Source organism: Chrysemys picta, chromosome 2 (genome assembly GCF_011386835.1).
Source record: "Chrysemys picta bellii isolate R12L10 chromosome 2, ASM1138683v2, whole genome shotgun sequence".
Lineage (NCBI taxonomy): Eukaryota > Metazoa > Chordata > Testudines > Emydidae > Chrysemys > Chrysemys picta.
Window position 1 is genome coordinate 253149442 of NC_088792.1, and position 25014 is coordinate 253174455.

The 25014-nt window shown below is 39.2% G+C and overlaps 1 protein-coding gene across 16 annotated transcripts; it reads right to left on the minus strand.

The window, feature by feature from the left end:
- Positions 1-1047: 1047 nt before the first annotated feature.
- Positions 1048-24810, minus strand: PABPC1 (poly(A) binding protein cytoplasmic 1). 16 transcript variants are annotated; one of them, XM_065582212.1, is made up of 15 exons: positions 24095-24755; positions 17482-17675; positions 17267-17382; positions 15628-15758; positions 13254-13348; positions 11074-11211; positions 10879-10974; positions 9439-9711; positions 9047-9137; positions 8488-8598; positions 7068-7222; positions 6224-6308; positions 5382-5512; positions 5149-5244; positions 1048-1270 (listed from the first exon to the last, which is right to left on the minus strand). In XM_065582212.1, exons 1-14 carry the CDS (start codon positions 24285-24287, stop codon positions 5152-5154), a joined length of 1902 nt encoding a protein of 633 aa, XP_065438284.1. In that variant the 5' UTR covers positions 24288-24755; the 3' UTR covers positions 1048-1270; positions 5149-5151. The 16 variants fall into 16 exon arrangements, with proteins under 16 accessions (XP_065438284.1, XP_042701514.2, XP_065438280.1 ...); XM_042845580.2 differs by having other exon boundaries at positions 15619-15758; positions 24095-24725; XM_065582208.1 differs by having other exon boundaries at positions 15619-15758; positions 17482-17687; positions 24095-24686.
- Positions 24811-25014: the final 204 nt, after the last annotated feature.

Consider the following 25014-nt stretch of genomic DNA (forward strand, 5'->3'; position numbering starts at 1 on the left):
CTGTCTTAATGATCCTGAGTCTCAAACAGAAAAAAGGTTTTAAGATAGGACAGAATGGGGCACAACACATTTCTCCCACAAGGCCTTCCAACCCACCAAATATTAACTGCATATAATTAATTTGTGGGCCAGACAAGGTTTGACCTTCAGCCTTTCATTTAATCATATGTATGCCTTCTGTACATTGTACAACATTGTTTGATCTATACTGACTTAGTCTGATTTAGGGCCCAAGCCCACAAACCATTTCTTATTGACTTCAGTGGGACTATCAGTTTTGAGAATAGGTCCCCATACAGCCTAGTCCTGCTTCCAGTGAAGTCAGCGATAAAACTCCCACTCCATGTCTTCTGTTTTCTTCAGCACTGCTGCCACTCAAAGGATCAGCCCAGACATCTTATCAATTTTATAACTAGAAAAGGGAGGAGTTTAATAGAGGTTTCCTTTTTGCCAAGCCAAATTGCTGCAAATCTGTGTGTTGCAAGCTCAGAAGAGGACTCTTAGTTCTGGAATTCACGTCCGGTCTGTCAGAGCCCAAGTATTCTCAGGGGAGAATGTGAAGAGACAGAGGGCCAGGCCAGGCTCAGCTAATCTTTTGTACCTACTGGTTGTATAGCTTGTTTTAAAATCAAGTAATATGACTAGAGAATGTTTAAGGGACTATGAAAAAAAGATTTCAAACCCTGTTGTGAATAAATCAGAGATTGCTGGTTGCTACCAAGTGTTTCTGAAAGGGGAAGTAGGAATTCAGGCCATCCATCATCTACCTGCCAAAAACCACCACCTCTCAAAAAAAAGGTAGAAATCACTTATGAATGGGGAAGTTATGAATAGATTGTTATTTCATTGCAAATTTCTATTGCTCCTGCATATAAAGCATTATTAACATACCACTGCTTGAACTACCCTAGAAATACCTATAAGTGAATAAATTGTTCAGTAATTGGGGACAATGATTAGGCTCAGACCACTTCGGATTCTTAAAACACCGGGTCCACCGACTGAATTAAACACACAAAAATCTGCATTACTTTAATATAATCTAAGTGTGAGTTACGTAACATCCTTTATTGGCAAAGGAAACTTGCAGGTGTCAATTACAGAATCCCCATTAATTCTTCCACATCCCTGGGGGTATCTTTTTTGAGAATCTCCCTTCTTTAGACTGGCCCACACTCAAGTTCTTGCTTCAGCTATGGTGGATGAAACTCCTTCAGAGTAAATCAGCCTTCTTAAAGCCAGCCAAAAGGATACATGGAGATCATGTTTCCTTCCAAAAAATGGGAAGAGTTGGTAAATTTCTCCTTGCTGCACAAGGGAGTGAGATCCAATTTCAATAGTCCTATACTTTAAATTGCTCATGTTTTAGGGCGGTCTACAGGAAGTAATTCAAAATCTTATTCATAAATACTTAAATATGTTCATGAAGATATAGAAAATACATGATACTAAGAATGGAAAACTAAAACAGGTGGATCCAGCTGTTCAGTTCACTTGTTTTAGTACTTGAGTTTACAATATTAGCGACAGGTGGCGAAATGTAGGTTAATCTGATTGGAAACTGCATAAAGGTATTATGAGTGGGATTCCAGCTCAGACTCTAGAATGACACCAATGTAGTTTGAGGCATACCAACATGACAGGAAAAAGGAAAGAGTATTAAATAAAACCATGTTTAAGGAATTTTTATTAAAGCAAGAATTTTATAATCCAAATTACGTTTCTTTGCTCAGCTATCAATTCTCACTGTTAACTAAAACAGTAGTGATATTCTGAGCTTTTCCACAGTAAAGAATTACAAAATTAAAGAAAGGAATGCTTTAAATTTCTGTACTGTGCTGAAAATTCTTTTCCCCCGGGTTTATAAAACATTAATTTGTATTTTTTATTTTACTATTTTTTTTTGTTTTAAATCAATAGGTAAATCTAGGACCAGCATTAGTTTTGCTAGCCCTGGCATTTGCTCTGTACATAAGCTTCAAAGTTTCCTTTCCTTTTTTTATTTATTTTATATTTTGCAATGTTTTTCTCAATATTTAATCATTTTTCCATGTTTAGATTTTTTTTCTTCGGTGAAGCGAAGTTCTAGTTTGAAGTCCCGGATCTTTCTGTAAACAAGAACAGTATTAGCAGCTGCTAATGTGAAAAAAATAGTAACTTACAGGAATATTCTTCACTTTCATAGTATCTTTATATAATGATCTAAAAGACCTTCACAAACATTATGTCATGTACAGATGGTGGAAAGAGGTACAGAGAAGTTGTGCCTCTTCCAAAGGTCATAGCTAGTCAATGAGAGTTGAAACTAGATCACCTATCTTTGTACAGCGCTTAGCACAATGGGGCCATCGTCCATGGGGCTATCGTAATACAAATAAATAGTTTGAATTCAAGTCCTCCCTACTCTAAGCACTGGACTATACTGCCTCATTCTGGGACAACTATTACCAGACAGTTAATTACAGCAATGGAGGACACCTAATTTAGTAACTATTTCCAATGGCAAGTAGTAATGTGTCATGAAGCCCAAAAAACATCACAGTATGGGCAAGCACATATGCTGGTAAGTAGTGTTATGATAGTAGTAGTGAAGGATCTTTGCAAGTAATTCTAATGTTTAATGATGGTAATTTGCTGGACATCAAATCTGATTCTCCTTTAATAGTGGAGAAGATACATCAGGTACCCAAGACAACCTACATTAAATATGAGCAAATTTCCTGGATAACATTACCAAATAATCCTTTTTCTTCAGAGTATATACTACATACTGAGTTTGGCCAAAATTAGAATCGAAAGCATATTTTCTTTTCAAGTAGTGTGCACACATTTTCCCCTGTTCATCTAGGCACAAACTAATGATGGCAACAATTGGCCGTTTAGATAGACTATATTGAAATTAGCATACAACTGTTGTATTTGCTCCTGCAAAATAACAGATCATGATGAAACCAGATGTTTTGAATTCTCTCTCCTCACTTCCCTAACCCCCATTTTAGGGACCAAGATATAGAATTTAAACTTTCATTTTTAAAAAGCATGTCCCTAGCCATTTCCGGTGAAGACAGTTGAAAAATGTTAACTTATATCAGGGGTAGTCTATTTTTTTGCCAAGGTCCAAATTTCTTGGTCAAGGTGTAGTCAAGGTCCAGACTCCACAGAAAAATAATAAAAATAATAATAATAATTATATGTAAATAAAAAGATTTCAGAGTCCGTTCAAAAACATTAGCGGTCCAGATTTGGCCTCCGGCCTGCCTACTGACAACCCCGATGTATAAAAAGTCAGGTAATGTGGTTTTAACTGGACTAAACACTGGATTGAATGATAGACCTCCTGCACTGTAATCATGACTCTGCAACTCTGTTCCCTTTCTGGACCTGGTCAAGTTATTTAACATTTCTGCCCCAGTTTCTCATCTGTAAAACGGAGACAAACTTAGCAAACTCATGGGGAGGACAATTTTTAATTGCAATATAAAAATTAATCAGCATGTAAAGAAAACCCTGTAGAGTGAATTCTAGATACACTGCTAGTTGGACAACTGTCACTGCAGAGGGAATTCTGCACCAAAAAGTTATGTGCACGATTTTAAAATTCTGCAAATTTTCTCAATAAATAGATGTGGTTCCAGCATGGCAGTGTGGAGCACAGGCCACCGGCTACACTGAGGTAGAAGATCACTCTGAAACTCCCACTTCCCCCAGTACAGGGACTTGGCAGTGAAGCTGCACCCAACCCCGACAGTGCAAGGGCTGGGCCTGCCCCAGAAACACCCTGGGGCCCTGCCCCTCTGCACCAGGTGCATAGATACTGGAACTAAGGGTGCGGGGTTACTACAGCACCCCCAGGCTTGAAGTGGTTTCCATTATACACAGGGTTTACAGTTTGGTTCAAGTGTGGAGGGGCGAGAGGTTTCTGTGTGGGGCAATCTGGGTGTGGGCAGTTCAGTGGGAGATCTGGATGCACAGGGGCTTGTTGGGGGGTTCCAAGTGCAGGGGCAATAGGAACTCTGCAGGGGATCCAGGTGAAGGTAGTTGGGGCTCAGTAGGGGATGTTTAGGGGTATCATGTCCAGGTGTGGGGAGATGAGGCTTGGCAGGAGGGTGTCTGGATGCTGGGGGGCTTGATGGGGTCGGGGTCCAGGTGCAGCTGGTTGGGGCTCAGTGGGAGAGTCCAGATGTAGGAGGGTAGGGCTTATCAGGATGAGGATTTGATGGACCTGTTTAATGGGAAGCCTCAGCTGTTGCCAAGGGGACACCGCATTCTGGGGATGCCGCATGCTGGGCTCCTGCTTCCCTCCCGTAATTCCCCTATCCCCTTTTCTTTCCCACCTCATTCCCCTCCCCCTGCCCTGTTCTACCCCCTCTTCCCTCCCCACTGCCTCTTTCCCCCAGCCCCACCGCGGGCACTCACTGTTACACAGAAAACAGGAAGACTCCCAAGCACACAGAAGGGGAGCACGACTGGCACTAGGACCCCGGAAGGTGGCGTTCAGCTACAGAGTCAGCTGAGCCAACAACCTCCTTCAGCTGGGCAGCTCTGCGCTTGCAGAAGGGGGAGGGGGGGAGGAGAAGAGGGAGAAGCCCAGTGCAGGTAACCCCGTATGCCCCCCCGCCCATGCCCATGGTTCACCGCTGGAGCCTTGCTGCCGCTACCCCGATATAATGAGGTTTCACCTATAACGCGGTAGGGATTTTTGGCTCTCGAGGACCGCGTTATTATATCGGGGTAGAGGTACATATGAGTAATTTATGACAGAATTTAACCTTCACATAGCTTCACATACTTCTTGTTTCAGGAATAAAAAGGCCATCTCTAAGTAGTCTCAAGTTTACAAGGTCCCAGATTAGAGACAAGCTTTAGTGAAGTCCTGCATCACAATAGCTCTAGTAAGTAGGTCAACTTTATATAAAAATGTAGCTTTAGTTTATTCCCTTCTTTCCAAATTATTGTTGCCAGATCTGTCTAATGATAGTCTATTTAACAGTGGCTTATAACTAGAAACTTATTTCTAGGAGTACAGAAACTTTAGCTAGGGCAGGTCATATTAAAACATTCTTGACTAACTATACACACAATAAAATGCCAGTAGAACACCCTGATCAGATGAGAAAAACTAAGAATGCATTCTGTAGGAAAACTTACATATTAAACACTTGGAACCCCAGTAGGATTGTTAACTGCTTTCTGAGCAGCCTCTTTAGCTTGGTGGGCTTGTAGTACAGCTACAGCTTCATCAACCTAATAGGATAAAACAATTGTTACGAAAGACAATGCTTTACTTAATTTCAGTAAATTTAAGATAGTGAAGCAGCTAAATTACACACAATACACATGTAACATCAAAAGGAGGGCTTAGATGTTAAAAGTCTATCTACCTTCGAACGAAGAGACTCAGGAGACTCAAGCATATGAAGGAGTTCAGAGTTGTCAATCTCCAACAACATACCAGTGATTTTACCCGCCAGAGTAGGGTGCATAGCTTGAATAAGGGGAAACAGCCGTTCACCTAGAAAAACATTAAAACTCTACAGTTGGCTACAGTGATCAATGTCATTAAAATTTAATTTAGCCTTTAACAATGCTAAACATAGGCACTAAAATCTGTTAAGCAATCTATGGACTTGTATCTAAATTCCTCAAAATTATTAAAAGGTTAAGTATTATATCCTACCCACTTGAATGCTAAAAATAAAAACTCCTGGATATGATCATATAAAACTAGAGTATCAGTCATAAAAAACAAGATTAAAGGAGCCTTTAAAGTAATCAGCAACTGAGTCTTTGCTTTGCATAGAGGTTAACTGTTGCAGAAAAGTAGTATCAACCCCACTGCTATGTATTCCATGCTCTCACCTAGTTAAGGCTTTTGCATTAGGTAAACAAATCACTGGTTTATTGGAATAGAAAATATATCAACTGCCTAATCCTAACCTAAAGTGGTCCGGTATTTCATTCATGTTAAATGACACTAAATCTTCTCCAGGGATAGATCTCTCCATTCTACATCTGCTGAGGACAGACAGCAGTGCTATAGTCAGATGTCAAATCCTACAATTTGAAAAGGGGCAAGTACTTTCATCTTAAAAACTCAACCATGTATCCTATAACAGTAACATTCAAAATACTCCTTTACAACTGATTAGAAGCATATATTTTAAAAAGGTTGAAAACTATTTAATCTCTACAACAATTGGCTAGTGGGATCAAATGTACATACCTAACATCTGCTTTTGTTCTTGTGGAGGAGCAGAAGCCAACATGGAAGCAGTCAAGGGTTCCTGACCTTGCACGTGGACAGCTGGCTGCAAGTTAATAAAACATTGTACTTTGAATGTTCCAGAATTTAACTTTAAACATATTTTATACCTCCACGACATAGAACATAAGAACGGCCATACTGAGTCAGACCAATGGTCCATCTAGCCCAGTATCATGCCTTCCGACAGTGGCGAATGCGAGGTGCTTCAGAGGGAATGAACAGAACAGGGAATCTTCAATGCAACAATCATGCCTGCACATTTGTCAAATATTAGAAAAAATTATGGCTGAGTAATTTTCATCAAGAGGCTGGTAAAAGATGACTGATACTGCAAGGCACACTAGTGCTGACTCAATCCCTTGCTGAGTATAATTTATATATTAAGCAAAGCTCAAGCCCAGAATGCATCATCAAGCACTTGGGTAGTACGAAACAAGAAGAACAGGGTCATGTCCTCCTTAAGAATGCTTGAGATTTATTTTAAACTCCAGGCTTGCAAACTGGGTGCCACAATTTGGTACCTGAATTTTAGCGCAATGGGGGGAAAACTAATGCAGAAGCACAAAAAAATCTCAACCACATAAGGTGAGAAAACTCAAAAATATGTAATATCACAACAGAAAATAAGTTTTGTTCTCAATATATTTTAGATTTGTGAAAAATAAAGCTTTAACATCAGACTCTGTGGCTTCAAGGATCTCAGTGGTGAAGGCAGATGCTTTACAGTTATGATACAGATTAGGCAAAAGAAAAGTTTCCTCAGCAAAGACATCACTTAGCTACCAAAACCAAGACTACATACCTGCTGCATAGCAACCTGTGGCTGTGTGTTAAGATGTTGTTGAGGATTACGAACACCTGCAGCATACTTGTACTGTGGAACTGTGCGTACAGCAGGAGTGGCTGCAGCAGCAGCTGCTGCAGGACGTGGACCCATTGTCTGTGTTGATGTATTAGCTGTAAAGATTAACATGATTTATATGTTAATAATTCAGCTTTCATTAAGCTTACATTTGGTACAAGTTAATGAATTTACAGAGTGTTAGGATTATACTGAATATCTAATTTTAATATTGTATTATATTTGATTACAGCAATGATAGTAAATAAAAACACCAATGGTCAACCTGTGGGCTCAAAACCAAAAAGCATGTTTCTTTTCTCATTATTTTGCTAATTACTTGCTTCTCTTTAAACACTATAAAAAAAGCACCATGGAGAGAACATCTGCTTTTGATTAAACATCTTACTTGACTTTCATTCTATGCCAGTCATAATTAAGGGTGATTCTCTTTTTCAATTAAAACATTTTGCCAATTAAATTACTATAAAAATTACTTTAAATGATTAGATGTGTTACTAATATATAGCAGACTAAAACATTCTGAATGTGCTTTTCTTTATATAACAGTGGTCCCCACTTGCTGCTGATCTTCAGACAGTACTGTCATGTGATACTGGTACTCCTTGTTCCCATCTGCAACAATGTTAAGAGCTAAAAATAAATGCTTTCTCAATATTATTCTGCCACATAATCCACTGCTGTGGTTACCACAGGAATGGTACAGATACAAATGGGAGGGGGAGGCCACCCATGCAATATCATTAAGATGTGGCCCACAGTATGAAAAAGTTGAGAACTCCTAGTTAATAATATTAATCTAGTGGGTTAAGTTGATCAATATATTGAGCAACATTTTCTTATAGTTGCAAAATAATTGGAAAATACAGGTCAAGACTGAGAAGGGTTAAACAAGCAGCCTCCCCTAGAGACACTAGGGCCTCAAATGTGCAGTCTTGACAGGGCACATTCCTAAGCAGGGAGAGGGGTAGGTGATAGAGAAATCACAGTGAAGGAGTAGGAGGATAGCAATCTAACATGCGACGGAAATACTGAGAAGTATGAAATAGCCATAAGCAGAAGAGAAATGGATGGTGCTATGGGGAGTAGGAGCCTCCTCAACCTCCCTTATACACGCTGGGCTAACATGTTAGCTGGCCATTAGGGAGGTTAGAAACCCCAAGTCAGCTAGGGGCAGGTACAATAAAGAGCAAAGTGGTGCCTACTCTGCACTATTTAGCTTCAAAAAGGTATTTGAAATATTATTCAGCATTAACAGAATCTCTGAAGTGTGGCCACAAATGAATTACATACCTAAAGAAAGGTGGATATTGGTGGAGCCTGATGAAGGAACATGCAATTTTTAAAACCTGAAACTCACCAACACGTTGTGTTGACATGACTCGTGGAACCTGTGAAGAAGCTGGCCTCATGGTATTAAATGGCGGTCTGGGTGCTGCTGGGCGGATAGCACCAGGCATGTTCTGGAATGCTGCATTTAAAACAATGAGTGTTTAAGTTGCATCATTTAACAATACTAAATGGTGACGAAAGACTGTCAGTCATTTTTTTCCCTTTGCCATCCTCACATGGCATGACAACTAATATTACAGATAAGGGTAGAAAGGGAAAAGTCAGCAGTCTAGTTTTTGGGGGGCTGGAATTTAACCCAATGACAATTTGTAATACAGCTGCTTAATAAAAACTAGGTGGTTTATTATAAAAACTACCTCATGAGTTATATTTTAAAAAGTTAACAACCTTAAATTAGGTTTTCTGGCAAACATCCGCAAACGGGAGCCAGAACTGGCATATTACCTTTCTATCAATTACATGTAATAACCAAACGTTTTTATTTTAGTGCCACATAGTTAACCTTCGCTAGACAATAAGTGTTCCATGAATGCCCCTTTATTTAGAAAGTTAAGGAGACTACTTACGATGAGGTCTAGCACCCTGAGCAGTCCAGCGAGGACTTGGTCTGAGTTGAGCAAGTTGGCTAGTTGGATAATATGCAGCACGGTTCTGAGTCTGTCAAAAAAATAAAGTGACATCTGTTTATTAATTCTGATGTACCGGTTCCACCCACCACACAGGCATTTCTAAGTACTTTCTTCTATAAACTTTCCTAATTAAAATATCTGAAAAAATACTGATTTATAGAATATAAATTTAGACATTTTCATAGGTTCTTCATTACTTAAATTCATAAAGCTGGTGATTTTGGTGTTAACATACTAACATTACAGATGTTTGACTGAGTCATAATTTACTGCTAAATCTAAACAGATTCTATCAATGGTATAAAATAAGAAATTATTTCTATCCATACCGGTGGGAGAGCTGCCATGAAGTAACCTGAAGGAGGTGCTGGTTGGTAGGGGTTGATTACAGGATTAGGTACTGCTCTCACACTTGCCATTCTCTGCATATATTGGTTGGTGAGGTGAGCCTGGCGCTCTTCTTTGCGTTGGGCTAGAGCTACATATAATGGTTTAGTGGCCACAATTCTACCATTCATTTCTGTGACAGCTTTGGTTGCTTCTTCTGGTGAAGAAAAGCATACAAACCCAAACCCTTTGCTGCGGCCACCTTCCATCATGACCTGTCAAAAAAAAAAAAAAAAAGGTAGTTTTTTAAAACCAATCTGGAGCAGGATGCACAATTTGGTACAGGTAAGAATTGAATTCCAGGTTTCTGAATTATTTTTTTTTTACACTTTCTTCAAGTGGAAGGAATATGATGTATACTGCTTAGTTTTGAGACATAATATACACCTCTACCCCGATATAATGCGTCCTCAGGAGCCAAAAATATCTTACCACGCTATAGGTTAAACCGCGTTATATCAAACTTGCTTTGATCCGCTGGAGCGCGCAGCTCCGCCCACCCGGAGTGCTGCTTTACCGCATTATATCCGAATTCATGTTATATCAGGTCACGTTATATCGGGGTAGAGGTGTGCCCATTGTCAATGCTACCTTCTGCTAGGGAAAAAGAATCCAACCCAGTTGACTGCAAACAGGCAACATCTCAAAATTTTGATCTAACCTACAGTTTTCTAAGAATCAAATAATCTGTTCCAGCTTTGAATTGAGGAATATATAATTTAAAAATCTTTTGATCAGTTGCTCTGCATACAATGGACCTGCCAACTCCTGTGCCAGGACCATGAATGGCACAGGATGATTTTTGTTGTTTTCTTTCAGAGCTGGTTTATTTATAAGTCTATCCTCTTGCAACACTAGTCACTTCAGGCTATTAGTGAGGAACAGTATCAATGAACCCTTGCATTGAAAAAATATTTGATTTTTTGTTAGTAATGTCAGCATCCATCCATCCCAGATATAGATTGAGATATCTGGAGTTTGTCTATGGTTGATTGGTCTGAGTTTTTATTAAAGATCTGTGAAAAAATGAGAGAAAAATACTCATGCAATGGTTCATGACCATGAATGTGATGCACAAAAAGGAGTAATAAGGTACTGTAGACAGTCTAACACATGTATTTTTAAAACTATTATGTATCACTGCATCCAAAAATACAACATGAATATACAGTTTTTAAAAGTGTATGAGTTTTTAGTAAGAATCAATATACAAATTTAATGATGGTTGGCTGTAGGAGTGGTTGTACGATATGTCCACATCTTATTTTTGCCAGTTGAGAAAAAGTTGAATGCCACTCACTTCTTAGGTGACAAACCATGACTTTCCTTCTTTCATACAAGATATTGCAAAACACAAATTAAGTCTAAAATGCTAACTTTACCTTTGCACTAGTGATTGTACCAAATGGGGAGAATTCTTTTCTTAGACGTTCATCATCAATCCCATCATCAAGATTTTTCACATAAAGGTTTACACCCTAAAAAAATAAAACTACCCTCTTTAGAAAAGACAGAATTGCTTTATTTAAAAATATTAGTAATAAAATAAACTTGTTCATTCAATTTAAAAGTGTAACCTGGTATCTGGTGATCCTGTCCTGCTTCATTTGTTCGAATTTGCGCTTGAGCTCTGTTTGTCTTTCCACTTTTTTCTGAGCCCGGCCAACATAAATTTGCTTTCCATTGAGCTCCTTTCCATTCATCTCATCCACAGCCTTCATAAATAAACAAAGGGTTACAAATGCTCATAGTACATTAAACCTAACATGTTTTTTCAGCCACTGACTAATGCAGTTTAAGTGCACAAGTTATATAAAATTTCCAACAATAAAAACTAAATATTTTCCCCACCTTCTGCCCCAACAAACAGATGTAAAATATGGTTAATTGAAACAAAGCCATCTCTAGAACCTCTTGGATCATATTTCATTTAAGTATAAGATATGTACAAGTGTATTTTCTGTCCAGTATATGGACTAAAGAAAAAAAGGGAACAGAAGTAAACATTCATCAACTGTACTGTTAAATGCACTGAAGATATCCTCTAAGAATTTTTCTGAGACCCAAGGCCCATAGAGAATACATATCCAAAACCCACAACATGTTCATAGCCCTGTTTAACTCAGGGCTAGTCTAAGCTAAGTTGACCTAACTACATCACTCTGGGCTGTGAAAAATTTCACGCCCTCTGTGACATAGTTAAGCCAACCTACCCCATGGTGTAGATACCACTAGGTTGAAAGAATTCTTCAGTCAACCTAGCCACCTCCTCTCAGAGGTAGGTCAATATCTACAACTACAGCAGCGCACTTGTGCCCCATAGCATTTCTAGTATAGGCATACTCTGAATCATATGCAAAGAAGACGGTTAAAGGGCCATAAGCTTGAAAATCATACACCTGAATTTTACTCAATTGTTAAACATGTAAAATTACTGTCAATTAAAGATTTAAGAAAAACTTTTCCAAATTTTGTTCACTTTGTGCATTTGACAGCACCATCCATATACTCAATTTCCCTTTTTTCCTCCTGCATCTTTCATGCATTTTCAAAATAGGACAATATTGAACATCAATTCTAAATTGGTAAGGGCACTCTAGCAGAGGCAATACTTGACACTAAGATTTTGAATTTATAGTATATCCCCTTCAGTGTGAAAGCTTTAGTATAGGTCTATGTCTATTAATTTAAAAGCTGTTTGTTAATGTGCATTTACCCAATATACCGGAATCACGTGTCTACCATTGTGCAAATGCATTACAGTTACTAAAGTGAACCATTTCCTGTAAGAACGTAATACATATATAGAACACAAGAGAGCTTAAGTACACTCAGACTAAGAAAATGTACAGACCTACATGTTACTTATATATTTATAAGGTGGGATTTATTCTAATCTGTTGTGTGCACATTTGTGCTGGTGACAACTGAGGGAAACTAAGATGCTCGTTCTAACTTCCATCCCTGTAGCATCAGCCTGCGCTCAAAGCAGCATTCTTTCTGTCTTGCAAATCAATAGTAATAAAGATTATATAGGCCAAATTATGTCCCTTTTTCCCCCCAGTGTGTTTTGCAAAGGTGTAAGTAACTATAGTTTAAAGAATTGTCCATGTATACAAGATGGAATAGAGTACTCAGGTCAGTTGTCGTAGCTGTGTTGGCTCTGCAATGCAAAAAGAAATAAAAAGCAGCGCAAACCATATGCTGTTACTAAAGCAAGTAGATATGACTGAATACATACGGAAAACAGTTTTGTTGTGTAAAGTTTCCAGTCTTAGTAATTTTTAAAAAACAATGCACTCTCCCAACCCACTTGTCATAGCCACCTGCTGTATCCTGTCTTTCAGATCATAAGCTCTTTGGAGCAGGGGTTACTTACTGTTTCCACAATGCCTAGCACAAGACCCAAACCCCACTGAGCTCTCTAGGCAATATTACAATATAAATGTTAAATAATTTAAAGACCATTATATCATTTTTAGACAGGAATATTTCTGGGGAAGCTGCAAACTTAGTGATATGCTCCAAACGTCCAACCCAGAAGTCTGCTCAATGTGAATCAAATAAAAAAAACCCACGACATCATCCAAAGTAGCAGATTTCATTCCTGTTTCCTCACATCTTTTTATAAAGATCAAATCAATAAAAATTTGGAAGGATCTACAGGATGCAAAAAAGAAGTTTGTATTCAAGACTCAAAATTACTAGTCTCCCAGAACGATGTATCTAAAAGAAAAAAAATCCTGTGTAAACTTACTTTCTGGGCATCTTCATGTCTTTCAAAGCTAACAAAGCCAAAGCCTTTGGATTTTCCACTCTCATCAGTCATAACTTTCACACTTAAAGCAGGGCCTGAAAAAAGTATGCAATATTTATATTATATGTACATTCTATATACCCGTTTGTTTGGTGGTTAAATCTTAGTATTACCTGCAAGAAGTTAAATCCTAAAAAAACTATAGAATTAGTAAATCTGTTCCATTCACAATACCATATGATGTTATGAAATCTTACATACCACTTGAAGATGTGGGTTTTCCATAAAAATCCATTTTCTAGCCCCCCCCTCTCTTTTTTTAATTATTAAAGTTTTACAACATCCACAGGTTTGCTAGGTGCTTTATAGTACAAAAGGACACAGTCCTGGTCCTGAAGAGATTACAATCTAATTTATATTAGTCAGCGTCTAACTAAGGCTTGCATTATCACTGATGCTATACAGAATGTCTATTGGTCCAGAAATTTTCCAGTTGCTAAGCGTACAGCAGATTCCTTTCCCAAAGAATGCCCCAAGTGTGCTGCCATCCTCCGCCCCTAGAAGCAACTTTCTATATGAGAGATCTTTACTTAAGACTCTTGGCCAAAACTTTCTGTCACAGTTGCCTCATGTTAGGCTCTTAAACATACATTTTGGTATTTAAATAGAAGTTGCCTGATTTTTCACAAGTACTGAGAATCCACAAACCCTACATATGCTAATTGAAGCTCAGCACCTCTGAGAAATAAGTCACTTGTATTTAGGAGCTTAACATTAGGCACTTGGTGTTTTTCACTGAAGTTGACAGCAAGATTCTGCATAAACAAATGGGGCTTTCCTTGAAGAGTTTACCTTAACTGACATAACCCTGAAATGTTATGACAAATTTCAATATATTTTATTTCCTTTGTACAAATGCACAGGCAGGGCTGGTAGCCCCACCTATTAAGTTTGTCCAATACTTCTCATTATAGAACTGTTTTGATTTCCTTATAATTTTGCCAAAACAACAATTTGGGCCGAAATTTTCCACACTTGGTGTCTGCCTCAGGCCCAATTTTTCCAGAAAATTCCAGCTGAAACAGTCCAGTCATTTCAGAAAACAAGGTTAGGGGAAAATACATTGTTTAGCCCCTATTAAAAAATTCTGGTGACCTTTTCTTTGAAAAGTATTAGTGCCCGATGCTTTGAAGCGGGACTTGAATTTGGCATAGGAGTGGCCTTTCTGTCAAGGGCATGCCTTTTGCTGGCAAAATGAAAATCCAACCAAATTTGGCCAGTTTATAAGCCTTACAAAAACAGGTTGGAGAGGATGGGTCAAAAGACATCTGCCCATTTCTGCAAGCAGGAGAGTCTATGCCCACTATAGCACTTCTAGAGCCTGGAATTTACTTCACACTCCACCCTTTCATGAATGACAGCTGGCATCATATACTAACTTTAAAAGGACATTAGTCATCAAGCATGCATATGAATTATGAAATACTTTTTGAAACACTAGCAAGATACCTCATATGACATCTGGAATTAGAACAGTACATAATGATCCATATAAATCAGAACTAGAATTTCAAGTTTTGTAACAAGACTCTTTCCTCCATATAATTTGCTAAATGTCCTATATCACCACCCAAGTCAGTAAGTAGAAGATGGCTTGACAGGTGTATTAACAGGTTTGGAAAAACCATTTACAAAGTTTTTAACATCACTAGCTTCAATAGTGATGTCATACAGTATGAATTACTAGGCCATGAATGACAGCACCAATACAGACTTCAGGCATTAAACAAAATTGCTATACAAGCTTAAATTTAACATCTTGACACTGATATTGCAGATAGCTTAATTTTCTATATTTCCATCCTTAATTCAGAAACCAAGCAAACAATTGTGTGGAATAGCAGAAGACCCTCAACAGAGGGAAGAATGCACAGGGGTACCCGCATGGCAATGGAGATGTAACAAAGGCATCATTCATTTACACATCTTTCAAAGAAACTATTCAATGGCCACACCAAACCTAAAAGGTCACTTCCTCATTTAATTTGAAACTCGAAGATCCTCAAAACAATTTATATGTATTATTCAAATGTAATGTCCTCCTGTTGTTTTTAAACTGGATGAGGACATTTCCGATGGCCAAGTTCTTGTGTGTGCTACTCTGGACAACTGAAATTCTTTAGTGGATATTAATTAATCACTTCTCTGGATATGAACACTGAACTGACAACTAACTGTTCAGCATACATGCATTTTAATTGTCTCTACACAATGGCCTGAACCCTAATGTTAAAAGGTTTTAACAAGCAAACTGAAGCTTGTCTATTTGCTGTTGTATAAACAATGTGGAAAATTAAGACATTACCAAACTTGCCAAAGAGTTCCTTAAGTCTTTCATCATCCATGTCTTCTCCAAAATTCTTGATGTAAACATTGGTGAACTCCTTTGCTCTAGCTCCAAGTTCTGCTTCTCGTTCTTTACGGGATTTAAACCTTCCAACAAATCTAGTTACAGGAAACCAAGGTGACTATAGGGTTAAAATGAATCTATCCAGGTCTAAGGTTTTTCCTAGACTACATACATCAGCACATGGCCAGACAAATATTCAACCATGGGTTATTTCTTAAACGTGGCATTGATCAATATAAAGATAGGCATGAAATCCCCAACAGATAAAATACTTGAGAAACAACTTTACAAGAGACAATTAGACTATTCTTTACCATTTAAATCCCTTTTATCAGAGTAACTGTGATAATCTTACCAAAGACTTGATAGAATAGTAATTTTCATTAGTGTAAAGCTTACTTTTCAGCATCATTAATCAGACAATGGGGAAATTCTAGCATAGTGGTTTCTGCTACACTGAAAGTTTTTTGTAGCCTTCAAATATTGTTTCCATATCCCATCTGACTTTTAGGCAAGGGACTTTCACTAAACCCCCAACTTTCCTCTTCTCTCATATCTAGTGTTCCTCCTCATTAGTAAGGAGCTATGGAACTGGCTTGCTCTTGAATTGGCCAATGCCAAAAGCTGATTGAGAACAGTGAGGTCAGTTCCTACCACCAGAGGAGGAATGTGTTTTTAGCACAGCCTTTGTGCTGAAATGATTCTGTGGGCCAACAATCACAAATGCTACTACATGAACGATTCAATTTCTATACCAGTCTTCTCGTCTCTCCAATTATATTTTAAAATTATCCCACTGGTAAACCCACATCCCAATCGATATGGTGCAGTAGTCTAAAGTTAACATTGCCTTGACTTGGTTTGTAGCTACATTTGGACTTTAATGTTGGTGATGCCTGGTACGCCGCAGATTTTGATAGTCAGGAAAATTGTTAATCTACTTTAAAATGTTCTTCAGAAGACTGGACTAGATGACCTCTTGAGGTCCCTTCCAGTTCTACAATTACATGATCTAAATAGAAGCCTGAAGCAAATGTAACTTTTATGATACACTAAATCATGTTTGGTTATTTAAATTACAGGTTTTTTCAGTGATTAACCTGCTGGAACTATTGGGCGAGTTAAAAAACCACCACCACCTATTAAGTGCCTCAATTCAGCTAAAATCATGGTATAAAATTACTTGTAAGACCCTCCCATAGCAACCTTTTACAGAGCAGGGTCTCATACCTCTAAGTTATGGACTCTCCCTAGCTGCTGCCTGACTCTCCCTTCTCTATGTATAAATGAAGATAACAGGAAAAAAAGACGACCAGTAACAGGTCCTCATGTCCAACTGTAAACACCTTAGCTGCAACATTATTTTACCACCATAAATTGAGCTTTAAAGACTTTAAGATGTCAATTTTTATTCACATTCCTCTTACCTTCAGCACATGTAATCAATATATTTACAGAACAACTGCACTAGATTTTTAATCATTTTAAAATTAGCAACATATTTAGAAAAATCTGCCTTTTCTAGATAAACTTCAGAAAGTAATCTACTTTAGGTTGAATTACAGTCTGTTGAGAGCCCCAGAGCATGTATTTCTGTACTTACACTTTGCGGTCATTAAGCAGCATACCGTTCATTTTTTCAATAGCTCTTTCTGCTGCTTCCTGTGTCTCAAAATGTACAAATCCATAACCCTTGGACCCATTTTCATCACATACTACCTATTAAAGAAAAAATGTCATAACATGTCAAACAGCCCCAGTACAGTTTTGTAGCTTCTAATATCAAATCACTGGGCACATCTGTTACTTTCCCCTTACCTTACAGGAGAGGATGTTTCCAAAAGCAGAAAATGTATCATACAAAGCTTTATTATCAATTGATTTGTCCAAGTTCTTGATGAAGATGTTTCCAACACCACTTTTGCGTAGAGATGGATCACGCTGAGACCACATGATGCGCACTGGCTTGCCTTTAATGACATCAAAGTTCATGGTATCCAAAGCTCGTTCAGCTGGAAGAGACACTAAAGTTAATGGGTAGTACTAAATCATTTATCTTTAGCAACACACTAACTCCACTTGAAGTTCATTAATTCTTGGTAAACTTGTAGCCATTAGAGATGTTTTGATAATGACTTTCATACTCCCATCTCAATCTCCAAAATAACTGAAATCGCTGAACAAAAAATTAAGTATGGATATTGAATGAACATTAAAAGTAATTAACTCCATTCAACCAAAGAGAGAAATACATAGATTGGATTGCCAATGGTAGGATTTTCTCTGTTCCTGGGTTAACAAGATCTGTGATCACTGTGGACACCTTGTGCTGAAGATACGGTATGGAAGAGCAAGGTTCACAATGTATCAATTGGTGGCAACCTTTTCTACCCTAGAAAAGGTTTGCTGGCATACCTACACCAGCAAACCCTCCTAGTGCAGATATAGCTTATACCAAAAAAAGTGCTTTTGCCAATATAACTGATATCAGTTCTGCATGAAATAAGTTACAACAGCAAAAGCACTTTTATGCTGATACAACTATATCTAACATAGGGGCTCTTATTGGTATAAAAAGTTGCAAAAAATTGTACCTCTAACTAAAATTACCAGCAGTTTCTTGTGTAGACCTGACCTAAGTCTAGTTCCTGAATAAGTCCAATACAACCCTTAGAGCAACATGTTTACTAAGATGGTGTGATGCGTAGAAGGGGGATCCAAGAGGGATGAGGATGAAAAAGCAAGACTAGGACATATTAGTTTAACCAAGTTTATATGGTTTTCAAATATTCAAAGAAAGAAGTGAACAGAGTGAACAATGCATGTGGAAAGCATTTAACTTATTAGCATAGAAATACTATTTGTACTTCTAAACAATGGATTTAAGGAAACACTTTGCCATACTTTTCATATACAAACACTTTCTACAGATAAAAGCAAAAATTTTTTAGAAAATACTTTATGCATCTTGCAAATTAAGTATTAAAACAGCAATATGAAATAATGGAGAGACGGTGGGTACATAATATCTTTCATTGGACCAACTTCTGCTAGGAGAGAGACAAGCTTTCAAGCTTACAGTTTACACAAATGTACTACATCTCCCAGACCTGAACACCTCTGTGTAAATGCAAGAGCTTGTCTCACACAGCAACAGAAGTTGATCCAAAAAAGATATTACCCACCCACCTTGTCTGTCTAATATCTCGGGACCAACACAGCTACAACACTACGTATAGACCGCTACCCCGATATAACATGAACTCTGATATAACACGGTAAAGCAGTGCTCCGGGGGGGGGGAGGGGGGAGGGGGTTGCGCACTCCGGCAGATCAAAGCAAGTTCGATATAACGCGGTTTCACCTATAATGCGGTAAGATTCTTTGGCTCCCGAGGACAGCGTTATATTGAGGTAGAGGTGTAATATGAAATAATGTTAGTTTTTAAACCACTCCCGTGGAGTAGCTTATCCAGTAGAGGTCCACAGCCAACTTTTTTTTAGAAGAAAGAGTACCATTTCTGATATCACTATATTTGACATTTCCATCTTTTAAAAGTAATCCTCAGTATCCATGGGATGGTAATTCCTAGCAGTAACATGACAAAATCACAGGCATGTATGAAAAGAGTGAGAAGTTATTTAAGCAAGAAGTAGTGATGGTACTAAATTATGGTGGACCAGCTTCTTTCAGTGTTAATCTCTTCATATAAGTCTGGAGAGGGAGTTCAAAGCAGAGCCCCAGTAGATGCCTTAAGTCTCAACCAATGGTATTATAGCCTGTTGAACTGCTATCTGCATTCAGAGAAAGCGATGCGATGTAAGCAACAACCAAATAAAAAAAAACCTTTGATACAAATAAAAAGCTGTAATTATCAGGACTAAAATGTTGTTCACTTTCAAAAGAAGATCAACTATGGAATTATCCCTTCTAACCTATGAACCCTTAAGCACCAGACTTTTTACAGAGCATTCTTTACTGTAGTCATCCACAAAGATAACATGACTTCTATGAAAAGAACAGAATTGACAAATTATAAGCAAAATGGAGCCTGTCCTTTTCACAACAAAAGGAGACTTTGAATCATTTTAGTGTTATAGTAGGAAAATGTTAATGGAAAATCAAAATACTGTATTGTATTAGTAAGCTGTTCTTTTAAAAATAGTAACGTCATTTATTTTAAGTGGAAGAAGGGTCAAACGTATAAGGAGTTGTAGAATTTACTGCCAATTTCCATTTCAAAATCTACTTAAAATTATTTCTAACAAGAAGAATGCTGCCTAAATTACTAATATTTTATGCATTTTTGAATTGCCATCTCATTTCTACTCAAACAGGTGCATATCATAGCTCAAACAAAATCTTTATATCCTGATCACTGCCTTTTTTGATAATGCACATGCCTCTGTTACTTCTATCTTATTTTCAGATTTTCACATTAAACTGGAGATGTCTTTGTGTTGAAAGATTATTGCTCTGCAGAAAGTAGGTACATACTACTGATGGGGGTCTACTACTTGAAAGAAATTGATGGAAAATTGGTTCCACTTAAACTCTCATCCAAACAGACACATTATCCCTATATTCACATATAACTGTATCAGTTATAAAGTGGAAGGAGAATAAAATGAGAATAGTATTTGCTCTGGAGAAAATATCAGGTTGCATAAAACACTTCATTAAAATTCTTAAACTGGATAAAAATTAAAGCTGTACAAAATGAAAGTTTATTCTCCCACTGAATAAACTAATGCAATGTACACACAAATTTAATTATGAACATAGAGTAGGGGAGAATGGACAATTTGGGTTATTAGTAGTGAGAAATGGAGTCTCATCCGAGACTAATAAAAATCAGAAGTTACCACCATCAAACCAGTTGGTGGCCAAGTGAAATGAATTGGAGGATTCAGTAAGATTCTCACTGGTACCACAACTGGAGATCATTAGAATCATTGTTGGCAGTCTTAGAAGGGGGGCCAAAAAATGAGTTCATTATTTGTTTCCAGTAACACTTAAGGACTTGTGCATACACATTAATTGTTTGTAAAGGATAGTGTTCCATGACACATTCCCTAAACATTTGTTCTAGGGCGAGTCCAGACTATCCTATTACAAACATTAACTACAGTAAGTTAATGACCATCTTTAAGGTTGATGCAACTTTCCCATGTAGACAAGGCCAGCGCAAAAAATCTGAACTGCTGTTGCCCATGATATACCTGGTCTGGATAAACAGGGGTCAGCATCTATGGCTGCCAATTTGGCACCTTTCCTAAGAATTGAATTCACAGCAATTCTTAAACAATAACCTTTGTATAGAAAAAAAGTTTAAATTCCTTTTCCATCGGTAAAGCTATAGTCACTTGGCATAAAATGAGGACTGAATTCACTTTAACCTCAAACTAGATATCCCACTGGCCTTTTCACACATCTGTAAAGTTATAACTAACAAAACTGACTGCATCCAACATATTTTAGCTTCTTTTCCGTAAAGGACTATGCATTAGTTTGTAAGAGACAAACAGATTAAATAGTTAACTTATTACAAAATGGCCACACCTACTGAGTTTACCCATGTTATACTTTTGCTGATTCTGCTTCAGCGTCTATTGAATGAGTCATTAGTTCCCATTTTAGTTGGGAACCGGACAGTCAGCTTCAGAAGTGACTGCACTTTATCACTTTAGAGAGACTCTGCATGGAATATATCCCATAAAACCAGGAATGGTACTGCTAAACATACAGAAATATATTTTAGTACACTAAACAAAATGCTGCGAACATTATTTAATCTAGAAATCGCCTGAAAAAAGCTGCTGTTTGAGACACTATTTGCCCCTAATTATCTCTAGTATACAGGGATTAGACAAGATACCTGTGTTCTAGCCCTGACCGACACTGACTCACTCTCATCAGATAAATCACAGAATTAAGTGGAGATACTTGCATACCTCACAAGGATGTCATCAGACATAATTAGTGTTTGAAAAGAGCTTTGAGTGTCCTGGATTATTGGTACTCTATATGTGAAACAAGAATTTCAAAGACCTCTTAACTAGTTACTAATAGTTAATAAAAAAATAAAATGTTAAAGTATAGATAACAATTAAGCCTAGATTGAGAAAAGGCAGATAACTAGTTTTAATTTGAATTTTGAATTAAGTAGGAGTCAAGGATGGTAGTTCAGCTTCAACTCAGTTTTCAGGACTTTAAAGGATTATCTGCAAAATTCTTCCACAAATACAGCTTTTGATGGTATTTGCAAAACTTGTTAATTTAAAAAATATTGCAAGGTTTAATTCACTAGATACAATTTAGATACATTTTGAACATTGCGGTCACTTGAACATGAGACTGTAGGGGAAGGAGAGATTTTCAACCAAAAAAGTTGTACTTTTGAAAAAGACTTAGTTGTGTGTATACAGCCTTTCATCCCAAAGGATCTCAAAATAATTTACAAACTTACATGACACCATAACAATATGGAAGGATCATTATCCATTACTGAAATGCAACTGTCTCTGGGTGAAACAGCAGGAGTTGAAGAACCAACAACTCTGTATATTAAGAAAACATCTTATCCAATTGAAACTGCAAATAGAATTTAGGCATATAGCACAATGAAATTACCTATTCAATCCAGTGACTAAAGTGATAAGATCAACCCTTGTAATATACAAGGGCACGTTTCAATACAAAATCAGAAAGAAGAGTGGCATATGTTGAATCACCTACAACTTCCTAAAGCACTTACACATGCCATGAAGTTACCACATCAAAGTACTGACTGGTTCAGTCCCAACCCCACCCTTTTTCCTTGTGAGAGCTGTCTGGATCACAACACAAGGGCAATGGTTGTAGGCGTTTGTCAATTTAAAACCAGACAAATTTATGTTAAAAATAAGCATTTAAATCCTCTCATTCTGAAATATTAGTCAAATTAAATTAAAAGCTCTCTAAAGTGAGAGAGAATTGTTAAATAGGCTGAAGAGACCATATCTACCATCCAGTAAATACTGACAGTTAATTTAATACATATAGATGCCAGCAAACCAGACTTGGGAATTTGGCCATAGCATATACATAGGAAACTAATTTCAAACACCAGTTAATGCACATGCCCGAACAGTTGGGAAAACAAGTGGTGCAGACTCCTTAACATTTCTAAAAATATATATTTTGGTATTTGGCAAATTGTGCTTTAATCAAAGCCAGTTGAAATAATGACATTTCATAATCAGACAAGTCATTCAATTTCAAATTGGTCAGATGGAGTCTTCAAAATATAATTCAAAAGGAAGGCCTTGTATGCCAAGGTTCACTTTGAAGGTCTGTTTACAGATCATTTGCGAACTGCATAAAAATAATGTGTCTTGCTTTGCTTTAACCTAACTTATAGCTGCACCAACACTGTAATGCAAGCTTTTACAACTCAACAGTACACACTGAGGAATTTATTGTAGACAAATTAAGTACCAAAAGCAAGACTGCTAGATGACACAAACAGACGGTAGATGTTCAACACTACATTATTTCCAAAGTAAAACCCTACATTTTGAGCCACACTCCTGCTATATAAAGCTTTAACTATTTTTTTTACATCCATCCATTTCCATGGACTTTATGTGACTTCATATCTGAGTACTAGGTTATTTCACAATGGCCTGACACTTCCACCTTTTACCACTTCACCACATCATGCCTACACACCCAATTCCTAGGGCAACAGTCGAGGTGCTAATTATTGTGGCATTTCCTTCAAACAGGCTTTAATTCCAGTTCCCTCCGTGTACTCCGCGTATTAACCTCGGGAGAAATACCTGAACACACCCTTCCTGGTGCCCACCGATACTTGCATGAGCCCAGGTTCTGGAAACCAGGGAGTCGCTGCAGCGAGGTCGAAACTAGTTTTGAGCAGAGCCGGCCGGGCCGGCGGTTACAACTCGGCGAGGTACCGAATGCTCTTCCCGGAGACAGGAGGCCTTTGGTAGGCGAGGCCCGTCTCTCGAGCTTGATGGGTTCGCATTTGCTTTCGGTTCCCGAGTAAGCGCCTCCCCCCCGCCACGAGGCGCAGACACAGCCCCAGGCCGCATGTCACCGAGCAGCAGCAGCGGCTCCAACGCACAAACTTCCCCAAACACCGCGCCAAGTTTTGCTCGTGTCCCAACACCCCCGATCCCAACTTCCAGCTGGGGAAATACCGGGAGGAGAGGAGCCCCTGCCCCCTCCCAGGGAGAGGCCGGAGAGGGGCTTCAGGGCTCTGCAAGGGGAACACAGCACCAGCCACGCAAGGGGGTGGGATAGGCAGACTGAGCCCTCGCGGGGATGAGGGACACAGTGCTGCTGGGGGGGAGGGAGCACTCTCCCCGGTTCCGACCCTCTCGTCTCAGGGTGTGGGTCTGCCCCATTGCCCCCCACGGGTGCTCACCGTCGGCGGGTTGCTGGAAGTTGACATAGGCGTAGCCCAGAGACCTGCGGGTGATCATGTCCCGGCAGACGCGGATGGAGAGGATGGGCCCGGCGGGGCTGAACTTCTCATAGAGCATGGCCTCGGTGACGTCGGGGTGCAGGTCCCCCACGTACAGGGAGGCCATGGGGTAGCTGGGGGCGCTAGGGTTCATCCTGCCGCCGTCTCCAGCAGGGGAAGGGGTCACACTGACGCGAGGAGGCCGCGGCGGCCTCGGGGTCCGTGAGAGGCGAGTGGAAGATTCGAAACTTAACGGCTCCGGGAGGCGGATTCTCGGCGGGGAGGGCCCGGCTCGCTCGGGGCCGGCCTTGGCGGAGGTCTCGGCTGCTCCTGGTCTAGGCGGGGGTCAGGCTCGCTCGGTGTCTCCTCTCGGCTGTGCCGGGTCCGGGGCTTCGCTTCACCGGGTTATTTTATATCAAACCGGCCGGTTTCGGGGGGATTTTTATGGGTTTTTTAGGATTTTTGGATTTTTTTTGGATTTTTTAAGTATTTTTAGTAATAAATGGTGCGGCGGGGCCGGGCCGGCGTGTCCGGGGGGCCGGAGCACACGCACTGCGCACACAGCACCGACAGCGGCCGGGGGACAAGGGGGAGGCCGCCGCCCCGGCCGCGCACTATATATACCCGCCCCGCCCCCGCCCGCCCCCACCGTACTGCACGCCACGCACCGACCGCACGCAGCGCGCAGGCGCTAGCACAGGGGACTGGAGACGCGCACAGCGCCTGAGCGCAACAAGGAGAGTTAGGGAAAGCCGCATGCGCCGAATAGGGAGTGGACGATAGATTGAACGCAGGGGGAAGGGGAAGTGGACGAGAGCGCATGCGCTAAGTGACAGCGGCGGGGACGACCGTACACGTGCAAAGGGGAGAGAACGAACTAG